The sequence below is a fragment of the Filicampus tigris genome, chromosome 8 (assembly GCF_054856515.1).
Source record: "Filicampus tigris isolate MCC_2025a chromosome 8, RoL_Ftig_1.0, whole genome shotgun sequence".
Lineage (NCBI taxonomy): Eukaryota > Metazoa > Chordata > Actinopteri > Syngnathiformes > Syngnathidae > Filicampus > Filicampus tigris.
This window is the reverse complement of record NC_141224.1, coordinates 25800185-25815057: the sequence shown is the minus strand read 5'-3', so window position 1 is coordinate 25815057 and position 14873 is coordinate 25800185. Positions and strand designations below refer to the sequence as shown.

Sequence of the window (14873 nt, the reverse complement as noted above, 5' to 3'; positions counted from 1 at the left end):
AAATGTTCAGGATGTACCATCTTGAATACAAGACCACCAAGTGATCTAATTGGCTTTGCTGGGGGAGAACAAGGAAAAATAGAGGGAATCAATTTCCCATTTGGGGCAAGTAGAGTGATCTATTGAAGGGCAACCTCCAAGAAGGATCTCATCAGAAGAGGAGCGAACCAACTCTTAGCAACCACACACCCACCTCATTGCATACTGAACAGTATATTTACAGCGAGGAGTTGAGAAATCATTGTAGAGGCATTTTAATCCTCTGACTTCAATTAACCTATGGTGAAGATTTCTGCCCCAGATGACAATTAAAGCTGTAAACATTACGGCTAACCTTGCAGGACCCCTCCTGATGCAGCTGGTCTGGTTGTTTATGCATTAATTTGGAAGGATTTTTTTATATTTGCTTTTTATGAAAAAAATCCTGTTGACTTTGTATGTTCACGATGTAAGTTTGGTACCCACTTCACCAAGATTCATGTGTTCAATAGCTTTATTAACTTGGAATAGACAGATTATTGGCGCCGAAATTCAGTATTATGATGTATTTCGACATCGGCTGTTTAAAAAAAAAAAATCTGATGGCCGATAGAGTTCAAATTCAAACTTGGTCAGAGAACTAATTTATTTTTTATTTACATTTTCAGTTAAGATAAGATGCTGCTGAGTCTGGGAATTCTCGGTTTATGTTTGAACTTAAAACAAAGCTTAGTGAAACATTTCAGATCACATTTCAGTTATATTAAAATTTTGGAATGAATTTGCTGATGAACCTGGGAGCTCCCTGCACTTTTTTTGTTAGAATTTTAAAACAAATATATCTATGGTCTTAACACAAGATTAACCACCCAAAAAAACAAAAAAACAAAAAAACAAAAAAAAAAAAAACATGTTGCAAATCAAAAATGTTTGTAGCCAATATTTTCCCTTTCACCGCAAAGGAATAGCCGTCAACACATTAACATCTCTGCCTTGTAACGATACGGTATCGAAACCAAAAATTGCGAAACGCTGGAAAAATACACCACAACATCAGGCAGCGACGGCTTAAAGTGCCTTCTGCGCACAGGTGAGATGTAATACCCTTCCATACCATCGGCGGCGGTAGTCACTATTGCTCATTGTTAGAAAAATTAAACCGGAAAGCTATTGGTGGCGGATTATAAAAACGTAAACAATGCATTCAGCTATATTCTTCGCTCATGATGAACTCCCACAAAGTAAAACCTCATGTTCTTGACACAGTATCGTGAAATACTTAAAATTGTCAACCCTCCCTCTTGTACTTGGAAGATTAAGGCAGCGGAGGCGTTTTTCCACCTTTGTCACTTCCCCTTGGTGCTCCGCGCGCTGATTGGCTAGCTAACACCCAAACAGAGTGACCAAATGTCTTGACTCACAACGCCGATTCAACATGCTGAAACGCCCACCAGACGCTTCCTGATGGGTTACGACGCTACGACGGTGGTCACTACACCAATCGGCGCAATCAGACGCCACGACGCTTCACGACCTCCGACGTCTGATTGGTGTAACTAGGCCTTTACATATCCCAGAGTTTGTACCCCTAATCGGAGAGCAACAGAAACTTTTTTTTTTTTTTTTAGCAAAAAAGCTGTGTGCGCTCCTCCCAGCATAAATCTATGTAGCTCTGCTCACTTCCTCATTTCCTCTTTCTCATATAAATCAGCCACGGAGAGGTTAATCCTTTTGATATGTTGAAGTGGGCATGAGTAGGGATGTCCACATAACTTTTGGTGCCAATTGATCACCGTTTTTGGAGAGAAACTCTCAGTAATACCAAACTTAAAATGCATCCATCCATTTTCTATACCGCTTATCCTCATTAGGGTTACGGGTGTACTCGAGCCTATCCTGGGTGACTTCTGGCGAGAGGTGGGGTACACCATGGACTGGTCATCTGCCAATTATTTATATTTGATTTATATTTATATATTATTTATGTCTAAATTTATTAATACATGTATCACAGCCTTTTGTTTTTGGTCTATTTATTGCATTGTTTGTGAAGTGCTTTCTTACAGCTCTAGCTGTTATGAAATGCGCTATATAAATAAAATTTTATTGTATTGTATTGTTTTGGGAATGTGGGAGGAGTCTGTGTAACGGTACGCTAAATCACATTTCGGTTCAGTTTTTTTGAAAACTTCGGTTCGGTATATTTTCGGTACAAAAAAAATTTTTTTTAGACATGTTTATTTTGAAAAGATAAGTAAATGGTACATTTTTTAGAAAAAATAAATAAAGGTGAACCATTCGGGTGATATTCTAAGAAATTACACCAGAATAAAAAAATACACTAATAATAAATATCTCTTAATTTTGTAAATTATTAAAACACCGAAATCTTTAAACACTCAGCAATAGTCTATGACACACCGAAGTATTCAAGTTAAAGACAAATTGTCATTACAGTACATATACACTTTTTGTGATTGAAAAAAATACATACAATAACTTTTACAATTATTGCTAACTATATTAAAACTATTTTTATAATGAAAAAAAATACAGTAACTTTAGCCTTTACTAAATTGTATACACTTTTTAGGCGTTGAAATCTTTGAATGTTCAACAGCATATTGTAACGAATTGGGTTATCTGTGGTGTGGTCGGATTTGTGTGTTGCTGAGTCGTGATGTTTCCAAGGTTCATGAGTGCTTCGTACGGCAAGCGAGTGGAGCAGCGGAGAAAGAAGAGTGCGAGCAGTTGTACTTGGATTAATAAAAACGTGATAATTAAACTACTTCTGACGGCGTGTTCATGGAAGACGCTACAATATGATCAATCTCGCTATTAAGTTTGACGTTTTGGGCTACAAAGACTGCTTGCTTCCTCGTCTAAGAAACATTCACAGTCGGATGATGCCGTGCATGTTAGACGTGCCGCAACATAGCCGCCGATTTCATGTAGCAATGTCGGCACGCAACTTTCGGACTTATCCACGCACCTTTCCCCACCGGCGATGGGGAACAGGAAAGCCAGAATGTTCCCAAACAGGAGACCGCAGTGTACGCGGGCACCTTCGAGCTCTGGCTCTCTCTTTTGTGGCGCCACTCTCGTCTGCCGCATGCATGCAAACAGTCAGCGTCCGTGCGTAAGCTCGCGCTAATAAGTGGACCGAGTGGACCGGACCGAACATGCCATACCGAAACGTGTTAATACACCAGAGTGTACCGTTACACCCCTAGTATCCATGTGACCCAGAACTACAAAAGGAGACAATTTCATACAGAATAACTAGTGAAAGAGTCTGCAGCAGTTGAAATTCAGTCCCCGCTCTGTGCCTTTTGCCCAGCCAGCCACTCCTGTCTCAAAGCTCCTGACACATAGACCCAGAAACTCTTCAGCCGTGAGCTGCTGGCATATTGATACTGCCAACAGTATATGTTTGTCGTCATTATTTTACTATGTATTGTGGTTTATGTTTAATTTAATTTTCGACGTACACATACAGCAAAATGTGAAGGCAGTGCTTTGATGACATTGCGAGGTTTGTGGAAATACATCTGAACTTATTCATTTTTAAAAGCTGAGCGAAAGAGAAAAGGTGATAAGCAGCCATTTGTTGTATGTGTGTGCATGCATACCTCCATCCAATGCATACCATATTTACATTAGTTCATGGCACAAGGTCTCTCTCCCTCTCTCCCGCCTTCCCTCCCTCCATATTTGTCACAACAATCACCTGTAACGCAACTGTGGCTCCACACTGGCACCTGTTGATGAAAACCAGCATAGCACACTTGTGACTTGCTCTCAAGAACAAATTCACACTCAGGCATGCGATCATGATTTTCAGTTCAGTTCTCAGTTATTGATCAAAGGTGCCATTATGATCTAACAGACCCTTTGCAAATCAGTAAGGCGATTGAAGAAAACGTATTATTTATGCCATGACTTCATTGACTTTGTAAGCTATTCTTTTTAGTTTAGTTTTTTTTTTTTTAAAGATTTTGTACTGGCAGTATTCCTTTGGTGCAGCTGGCTGTCAAAACCAATACTATCATTACTCTGAAATTATTTGCAAGATGACAAGAGGGAGGCGGAATCGGACCCACAAAACTATCAAAAATTATGTGTCACGCCACACATACAGCACATCGCTACACAAAGCCAATTGATGTATTGAGATTAATTGCTTCCGATAAATTAGCAGTGAGGAAAAGCAAAGGAAACACATCAAGTTATACTTTTTGTATAATATTGGTGTAAATCTAAATTCACAAATGAGATGACAACATCTGAATGTCAAACAGATCCAGCAACAAACAGCGCCCACGGCTATAATTACATCTGTCAACACAAAGACGAATGGTGTGAACTTACGGTAAATTAATCTTCATTTTCAGAGGCACGGCTAAAGCAGCAGGAGTGGCGAAGACCACAGATTGCCCAATGATTAAAGGGGGCACAGGGATTTGATGATGAGCAAATCACTTTACTGTGAATATGTTGCCTGCCCCAGAGCACGGGGATCCTATCTGCATCAGATGACCCACTCCTCCTCTTTCTGAACGAGTGCTAAGTAGAGGTTTAAAGAAAGCTGTATTAAAGCAGTTTGGTTTCCCATAAAATTAATCACTAGAATAACTGTACCAATATGCGGTTGTTGCTGTATTAACAATAAATAAGTGCAACGGGGGTCATTTGAGTTGAAATTCTCACAAATAGCAGGGCGAGGATGATACACCAACCATTTTATTTACATAAAAAAATAACTAGCTACAGAATGTGTTTCGTTTATTTAAATTGAAACATTCTTTAATTAAAAAATAGCTTTCATTACACAGTGAAAAACACTTATCTCCAATTATTTTTCATTTTCTTATTTTTACGTGAATAATGTTTGTGCATTACAGAAATCGCATTAAAGTGAAAATTAAAAAAGTTTCCTAAATTGGAGATAAGTGTTTTATACAGGACAGCGAGTAACATGAACTTCCAGCTTCACACATTCTGCCAATAACGGATGCCAGTAGGCTCCGTTGTTGACCATGGACACAATTAACTTTTGCTGAACATGGATACAAGATAAACTGCGGTCATGCCAAATGTGAGTTGCACTATTGTCATGACGTGATTACATATTAAAGAGACACTTGGATGAGCTTAACATTGGCACTTATACAATAGATTTGCATGTAAAAATGACATCAGGACTAAAATGCCCCCCGCCCCTCCCCCCAAAAGAATCTGTAGTGATTCATGTTTTTTTTTTTTTTCTTTGTGATTAGATTTACAACAAATTGGCCCAACCCCTTTTGGAGCTCGGTTTGTTATTTTTTCGGTCTGGGCGGTCTACGTTACAGGAGGGAGGCAAGTGTAGGGCTGGGCTGATAATTCGATATCGATATGTATCGCGATTGGCACGTGATCGATACCAATAGAAAATGCCTTTGATAAAACGTTGAATAGAAAAAAGAAAAACAAACCCGATCGCACCATAGTGCGTGATGTAGGCAGCGCGCTTCCGCCTCCAAACATGAAGAAGAAGCGTTTAAACCAAAGAAGAAGCTGTAAACTCAACGGAGCATGCTCACAGGGCCGGCGGCCGCGCGCTACGCTCGCGGGCCCGGCGGCCGTGCGCTACGCTACGGTTGGTCAAAGATGATGTATGCACTGCAAGAGAGTACAGTATTCGTTCGCTTACACTGGATGAACAATGAATCAAGGCTTGTGTGTCAACAACTGCTTTGGGGTAGACCTAATGCAAATACGCATTTACAATGCACTGATGGAGGACAAACTGCACATTACACTACATAATGATGTACAAAAAACAGTTAACTGTTATTTAAAGGTAAGGTTTAAAAGAAAATCAATAATTACCAATATTGACTGATATGAAATACTTAGATTGCAACCTTTTTTCCAAACATTTCTCAGCCCTTCTAAGCACATTATCTTTAAAACTGAGTTTATCTAAGCTTTATTTTATGACCTCTTATTAAAGGTTAAGTATTATGTTAAAATAAAATAACCTAAATGTATTTTTCTTCGGGTCATTATTTTCAATAGTTTAAAAAAAGAAAAAAAATCAATACATAGATATCGACCAATATGAAACACTTATATCGTGATATACTTTTGAGTCATATCGCCCAGCCCTCGGCAAGCGTACTGGTAATAAAGCTTTGTCAGTTCTGTTGTCTAAAACAGCGACCGATCACCACCAAAACACGAGTGCACATTACTACTCTTGTCCACTTCAACCTGTGAAAGTATAAAAGTGTTCTGCACAATAGTTTGGATCTATTGACATAAAACGGGAGCTCATCATGATCACATCTACAAAATCAAAAATACCGTGGAAATTGCTTCTCCACTTTACAGAAGCTGAAGCAGATAATAGCATGAATGCACACACGATATTTCCGACATTTAGCTACGCTAAACTTGTGTCAACTCTCAGGAGGCAGACGGCGACTGGCAGTGGGCAAGCAATCAGGCAAGCATGGAGCTTTAAAACCCCCGTTCCCTCCCCAGCTAACAGTAGGATAACGGCACGGTTAATAGCAACAACTAGCTTCAGACCGTTAAAACAAAAGGCATTAGCACAACAACATCAGCTCCTTCCTGTGTGTCCAGTCTGCGTCGATCCTCCCAGCTTCCACTTCTAATGTATTAAATAAACATGACAGTCTGCCACAATGACGATGTTTGTCAAGGGAAGGGTGTACAGTACACACAAGAGGAATTCAGTTTCTAATCAAGTAATGTAGGTAGTGTTCATTCAACATATAAAATGTTAAAACTTTTAAAAGCTAAAGCGTGGATTTGGTTTTATTTCAAGATTCTGTAGAAACCTTGTACTGGGATTAAGTTACCAGTTAGGAGGTCTCAAGTGAACAACATGTCAAATGCAAAATAAAATCAAAGTCACTTATTATTACGCTTAAACTTTTAAGTCATTTGTAAAATATCTTGGCAATACTGTTGTGAATTTTGAGACAGGTCTCAAATACTGTTTTCAACTTTTTCAATTGCCGCTCCGTCGAAAACATATTTACCATTGGGCACCTTTAATCAGTTTTTGCTAATGCAAATCAGGGATTGATTAGTGAAGAGAATACATTGGGCAAAGGGAAACGTCACTGCGCTCCATTGTCAATCATGTTGAGTCAAAAACTGACATGCATGGACAGTGGAACTTCTAGTTATGAACTTAATTAGTTCCGTGAGTCCGTTTGCAACTTGAAAAGTTTATAAATCAAAGTAATATGGTTCAATTCTCCTGTTCCATTTAATGTAAAATAATAAGAACGATACTACGCTTTATTTCAATCCCAAGTGCTGACTCTCAGTTCCAAATACAAATCTGCGCTGACGCTCCTCTCTCCACATCATCAGCTCCACCAGCCATCCATCCAGCCACATCAATGGAGTGTGTCCAACATACTGTCCATTACAGGTGCAAAAAATAATTTAAAAAAACAAGCGCCCCGCGGCTGTCAAGCGGTCAAATAGGGCAGACATCGCACCATCAAAATCAGTGCTGGTACACGCATGCTGCCGAGAAGGTGCAACCATCAATCACAGATTTTTCTCTTTCAATGAATGACATGCCCAAAAACAGACTTCAGTCAGTCAGTCAGTCAGTCTTCAACAGATCCACACAAGGACAACAAAACACCATATGACAAAAACAAATGCTAAAAACAACCAAAATCAGCAGAGCTCTTCAAGAGCTCTTGAAGACGACTGACAACTACGACACACTCTTGGAATTAATCATGATCATGAATGCGGAGGTGGAATTTGCGCCTACATGTATACAACTTTGGCCTTCAGCGACCAAGGGATATCACTAGTTTTCAGACCACAGCGATGCGTTATGATGGTTACGCAGCAAAAAGAATTACAATATAGATCCATCCATCGAAAATCGTACATAAATTGCTCTACGTAAACGTACATTCAACTCAAATTTTATGTAAAAAGAGCATTTCTTAACTCGAGTTTCCAATTTACAACAGTAAAGCATATATATGTATTTTATTTCAAATTTTATGTAAAAAGAGCATTTCTTAACTCGAGTTTCCAATTTACAACAGTAAAGCATATATATGTATTTTATTTACAAAGATCCATTATTATTTTTGACAGGTACATCTGAACTCCAAAAATGAACCAATTTATATCTAGATTGAAATGTTTTGTGCAGATGAGATGAAAGCTGCAGACACTCCTGTTACACCCTGCCGGCCTCCCACTCTGTTTGCCTTGTAACAACAATCTGTTCACTTCACTAGGACTGAAACAAGTCTGAATAATTCGGGTACCTCTTTTCAAAAATTTGCTCGAGGCCTTTTTTCTGCCTCAAATACCCGCTTATTTACGTGTACACTGTCTGGAAAAAGTTAAGTGCAGCAAAAATTGTTCATACTATATATGAAAGTAACATGCCACTAACGCGGTGAGAAGGCCAACTTCAAAATTAACCTTACCTTACCAAATAATATACAGTATGGACATGAATGAGTTTGTATACTTTTAATTTGAAGTTGTTCCCGGCAGTGTGTCGTGGCGTAACGGCTGACTTGACTCGTCTTCCGGACTGTGTTTGGGGCATATTAAAGCAGGGGTGTCCAAACTTTTTGCAAAGGGGGCCAGATTTGGTGTGGTAATAATGTGGGGGGCCGACCTTGGCTGAGGTTCCTTACGTACAACAACAATATATTTAACCCTTGTGTTGTCTTGTGGGTCAATTTCCACAAGCTCCAAAACAAAGCAAAAAAAAACAAAACAATCTCAGACATAATAAAAACTAATTCAGATATAAAGATACCCTGAATCAAAAGACCCCTATTTGGCTTCTTGCTGGGGCCATGAGTAGACATTTCACTGTCCAAAAGTTCCGGGATCAGATCTTTTCAGGAGCTCAGGAGGAGCAAGAGGATGAAGATGTATCTGAAGAGCAAGATGGGAAGGAATGAAACCCAGAAGATGATGCATCTTCAGATGAAGAAGAGGAAACCCCTCAAGCTGACGGACATTTTTGTCAAAGAGCAGCAGGATTGCGTGGTCCTCATCAATTTCAGACAGCAACCAAGTAAGAACAAATGCACCAAACATCATAAGGATGACTCCAGGGCCAATGAGATATTCAGCTGGTAATGTCCAGGAAATTTCACCAACCTTTCTCCTGTTCATCACAACAAACATCGAAAAAGGCAGAGGCCTCTGAAGCCATTTCGGAAGATATTCAGGGACCTGAATATTGTCTTGATCCACCTAAGGCTGCAGCTGGGTCAATCAAAAGAGAAAAGGTGCAAGTTCTGACCCTGGAAGTAAGACTCCAAGACAAAAGCAATGCACCGTACATGTGAGAAATACATCTGCAAAGCCCATTCTCACATTCGCACATGCTGTCCTACATGTGCTAAATAGAGTTGATGCTGAAAATTGTTCAGAAAGTCAAGCAACATTTTGTTGTTTTGATGTTAAGAGGATTTTTATGATTCACTTTATAAAAAAAAATTGAAAAGAATAAACTGCAGACAAAAGGTTCCAGAATGTTGACTTTTTTTCCCTTTCAATATAATTACTTCAGAATTAATAATTCCAGATTGTTGACTTTTTCCCCTTTCATTACAATTACTTCAGAAGTAATTACTTCGCATTTTACATAATAGCAATAATGTATAGTTTCAGTGTAAAATAAAAGTGTTATGACAGTTGGTTTGTGTTTAGAAAAAAGCGTAATAATGGTCATTGATGATTGTTTGTTTGTGTCACAAATACATGATAAAAAATTAATTAAATTGTGTTGAATTGATAAATAACAGGTTGTTTCATTTTGCAAAATAGATTTGGGATTTAAAACTCAATTAAGTTGCTTTATTTTGGGGCTTTGGTAGGGTGGGTCTTTTTTTACCAATAGGACAAGGGAAGTAAACAGAATGTTAAGATCGCACAAGGGTTAAACAAATTTTAGCAAGCCATTCTGTTTCACATTTGCTTTTTTATTATAATTTCAACAGTCTTAAGCATGTGTTTTGGTTCATTTGAAACACACATCACATGCAGTTGAATATTCACTTAACTTTTTTTTTTCCTAAACAGAAGTACTTGTACACTTGAGTGCAAAGTACATTTAAAACATGAAATCTATCACCATGGCAGTTCAATGTTCACAGAACTTTTGAATTATAATAATAAATGACATATGACTAATTGTAAATGTCAAAATGACTTGCCTGCATTAATGTGACGGGTGATATTGATTATAAAAAGTCAAACTCCTTTCCTCTGGCTCCCAATTGTCTTTTGATGTCTGATGACACTTCTTCAATCCTGCGCGCCACAGTGTTACGTGCCAGGCAGACTTTGGCAAACTCTTGATGCTTCTCAGGGCAGATTTTCTTCACCATAGTCATCACGCACGCAATGCTTTGCGATCAGTGCTGCTACCTCGTAACTAACCTTTGTGGCGTTCTGATTTGACTCATGGGCTCTTGCAAAGATACTGCTGCTGTGAGGTTAAACTAGCTTCAAGTTGCTTCAATTTCTCGTAGCGTTCCTTCCCTGTCAGCGTGTCTCGTTTGGTAATGTCGCTTGACATTGAACTCTTTAAAAACAGCCACTGTATCCTGGCAAATGAGACAGACACAGTTTTTGCGTATTTCAGTGAAGAAATAGTCCAATTTCTACCCATCCTTGAAGCGCCGGCCCTCGCAGTCAACTTTGCTTTTTTTGTTTATTGTCGCCATTTTAGAAAATTGGGAGTAATGTTACATTCACACCAAACGCGGATGATGCGTTTCTGGCGGCGCGTTTGTATCGAGTCAATGTAGTTCACACGGGCGGGCGCAGTTGCGTGCAGGGCGGTGCAAAATGATGCGTTTGGAGTGGTGGGATGCGGAGCGAAGCACGTCGCATAAACGAGTCAACTTTTTGCCACTCCGCCTCGCGGCAGCCAATCGGCATCTGGCATACTAGTCACACAGACAGCCAAACAGCGTCCTGTTCACTCTGCGGCTTTTTTTAAATTTTTTTTTTTTTTTTTTTTTACAGTTCTTGAACTTTACCAAGACAGCAATATTGTTAGCATTAGCATAGTGTGCCGGCCATTTGATTGTGATGTTGAAAAATGCTGTCATAGTCTACCAAGCAAAGCCCCTCCCCTCTCCGCTGTAAGCGAATGAGCGGCTGCAGCATTCAAAATTCGAATTTCCTGCGGTCAAATGCGAGTGAATCAAGCGACTCGGAACGCTTCATCCGCGTTTGGTGTGAACATAGCATCAAAGTGCTGCTGTCCTCTAGTGGGTAAATGAGGAACAGCATTTAGGTTAAGATACTTCATATGCTGCTCAATTTATTAAGCCTATGTGCGGGCCAGACGTTATGGGTTTTATGACAGAGGCTGCGGGCCGGATGAAATTTGACCACGGGCTGCATTTGGCCCCCGGGCCGGACTTTGGACATGTCTGCATTAAGGCCTAAAACTGGGTGAAACATCTCTCTAAAGCCTAAAGTTGACATTGGAAACACCCTCTAATACCTGAAGTTTTCCCAGAAATTCAACACCTACAAAAGAATTGATATCTCATCGCCTGTAACAGGTACAAACATAATTCCAAAAGAATTTGAGAGCTTAGACATGTAGTTTTCACACAGGCCTGAGTTTATTTACTCTTTCAATCAAAAATGTAAAAATCAAGTGTCACTGCAAGGGAAGCACTATTTTTAATTAAAAAAAACAATTGAGTGGTAATTACCAACCTCTATTCTTCATATACCACTTTCGACTGGTTCCACTGGTTCAACGTTCACAAGCGTGTCATCTATATCACTGCTGTTACTTATTTCAGAGCTCCCGCGATCATCTGCGTCCGCCAGTAATGCTTTTTCTGAGACCGAGACTCCGAGGGCTCACACCACTGTCACATTAATACTCTGATGTATTTCATTGGCTAACATACCAAGAATTGGATAGAAAAAATAAAGTGACGTATACACTCTCCCGGCTCTAAAGGTAGAAAGAGGCAACAGCGTTCCTGGCTCTAGTGGTAGAAATGCAGTTATGCGCTCCCGGTCTTAATGGGTTATGCACAGTGAGTTGCCTCATGTGTGAAATGTGCTTGCTCGCTTGACTTTATATTTGTCATAGATTGTTGCTACCGATGTCAACAACACGTTGTCCTGAAATAACCTTCAATCGCTAATTAAAGCCCCTGTCCCACTGAGGAGCGAACAATTGTGACTGTTGGCGAAGGTAGAAAATGCGCATTCACGTCAGAGTTCGTCAGGGTTCGTTCAAGGTCGCGAATGTTCGCACAACGTTCACCAAATGTTCGCCGCTCGGTGGGACAGGGGCTATGGGTACCTCACGATTCGATCGGATTCCGATTCAGAGGCCCACGATTCGATTCCGATTCAGAGGCCTATAATTCGATTCGATTCCGATGCATCACTACATTGGCTTACATTTTATAGTCCATGCAAAACACTGGTACCTTTATAAAACCCAAAAACTCAAGGAAGAGCAATGATTTATATTTCACACTTTGACTCCACTGCGCTCGTATGAGGTTTTGCTTGATACAGCCTGATACAGTTGCCGTTACTACTGATCAATTATTAAACAAACCAGGCTTACTCAAGTGTGCTGTTTTAGCCATTTGTCTAAAATTTCCCTGTTTCTAAAGAGGAAAATAGTGTGCTGCTATGCAGTTTTAAACTTAAATATAAAATACTGATAATCTAAAAATGAAAAACAGTCTTTCATTATTAAGTGGAAATGTGTTTTTGTCTTCTGTAATTAGAATTAACCAAGCAAAAACAAAAAAAACTGTTTTCATTTAATTTAATAACAAATTATTACATAGAATTTTCAGTAGGATATCCGAATACCAAAATATTCGATAGCTGTAGCCCTAAACTTCACTAGTCATTCTGCTCACCTACGCAAAGACAAAATACAAAAAAAGTACAAAAGTCCATATAACACTAATTGTAAAGCTTACAGATGACCAGTTGTAGATGGAATGAAGAAAGTTTTGAAGGCTGCATGCAATTCTTTTCAGCTATATATACAGTAGATCAATTCAATAATCACAAACATTTACCTTCATCAAAGTCTGCATCATCCTCAGTGTGCTGCGGGAAGGGGAAACAGTTGGTGATCTCCAGTCGGTCATCAACCACCAGGCCCAGCAGAACGCCTTGAACCACCTCACTGCCCTGGCCCTCTTCCTGGTAGTGCTTGATGATCTTCAGCACCACCTGTATAACCCGAACAAGCAATCTCAATACTGCAATGCAGTGAATAAAAAGCTACATTTCATACTGTCCCTCATCACTTCGACGCATTTTTTAGCAGATCAGTGCGTGCCAAAATTGCAGATCATGTACATGACTGTGTAATGAAGACCCACAGCATGTGTAAGAGGTTTCAGACTATTCTCTCCACTTTGAAAGGCGTTGAGTAACTACATTTGCGCTTGCAAACATTGCAACATTTGAAGTACATAATAAAAGAATACATGTATTACCAAAATTATATAATCTTGATGGTGACTAATTGATCAAGATAAAAATGTTTAAAAATTAACATTTGACTTATAGCAAGTTTCAGTTTCAATGAAAGTCAAACTGTTCTTCATTCTCATCCTCACAATGTTGTATTTTCATCCTCACAATTACACCAATAAAATGTGTTTGATTTAAAAGAGTGAGATTGTTGTCACATCTGCTGAATGTTGTGTCTGTCAAAAAGATGCTTCAACACAGTAGCCGCTTTGAATCTGTGATTGTTAAAAACTGTCTTTATAGCCTTACTGCTGTCACTGAGACTGCCCTAAATGTTGTGTATGCAATCAATCTAAGTCTTAAGTGTCTGCAAAAACAATTGAAGTTGTAATAGAAATGTTCTCATTTTGCCGGCGTGAGTGGGGATCAATGATTAATCGAATTCAAACCGACATCAGAATGTAGTAGAATACAAATTTCAAATCACAAAAGCTGCAACTAGGGAAAAAAAAAACACAATTGAAACCACACCCACTTCCCCATGAGTCTCTCTCTCACTCACACTTGTGCTTCACATTAGAGGGTGACACGGGAGTGGATTTTTACTCCAGTCCCATCCCAGTCCCACAGAAAAACATTGTGTCCCGTCCGTCTCAGTCACGGACCATAGTGTAAAAATAAATAAAAAATCTTGTTCTGACCCGGTGAAAACGACTTCTATCCCGTTTTGCTCCTGTTCAGCATGACTCTTATTCCCGTACAGCTCTCCTCCCATTTTGGAGGGTAATGGGAGGGCACACATAGACGAACAATTCGCGCTCACAATCACACCTAGGGACAATTAAAAAAAAAAAAAAAAAAAAAAGTTTCATTTTACTCATTTATTGAACAGTTTCACGGCCCCTTTCTCCTCATGGACTCTCACTATTTTGTGCAACATTTTTTTCCTACCGCAGTGCTCCACTAACTTTTGCACTGGTAGCACTGGTTCTGCCAATTTTTTCAGTTGATCGCACCAGCACAGGATTTGGTCGCACCCTTTTTTGGTGTGGTAGGGCATGACTACATTTGCTGATGTATGTTATTAACAAGGGCACTCCATATGAAAAAACAAGCAAGAAGTGTAAATAAGTAACTGAGGCAGTGGCTTATGATAAAACGAGGGGTTTAAAAGACTCTTCAAAGTACTAGACCCGTGTTACGAGCTGTGTTTTTATGTTTGTTACCTTTTATGTTTGCATTCACTGCACAGCACATTTTGATAAAAATGGTCACTATTCAAATTAAAACCTGTTCAGAACGCTTAGCTGGTTTGAAATGTAATTTTTTCTTCTTTTAGAGTTTTATATACATTTTAAATGTCTTATGTTTATCAT

At 39.3% G+C, this 14873-nt stretch overlaps 1 protein-coding gene across 1 annotated transcript in view; it reads right to left on the bottom strand.

Moving 5' to 3' along the window:
- The window catches only part of LOC147144174 (eukaryotic translation initiation factor 3 subunit H), a 142907-nt gene that overhangs the window by 108495 nt on the left and 19539 nt on the right, over positions 1-14873 (bottom strand). Inside the window, exon 2 of the mRNA XM_086038714.1 lies at positions 13095-13251. Coding sequence (XP_085894840.1) covers positions 13095-13251 — 157 coding nt within the window. The remainder of the gene's footprint in view (positions 1-13094; positions 13252-14873) is intronic.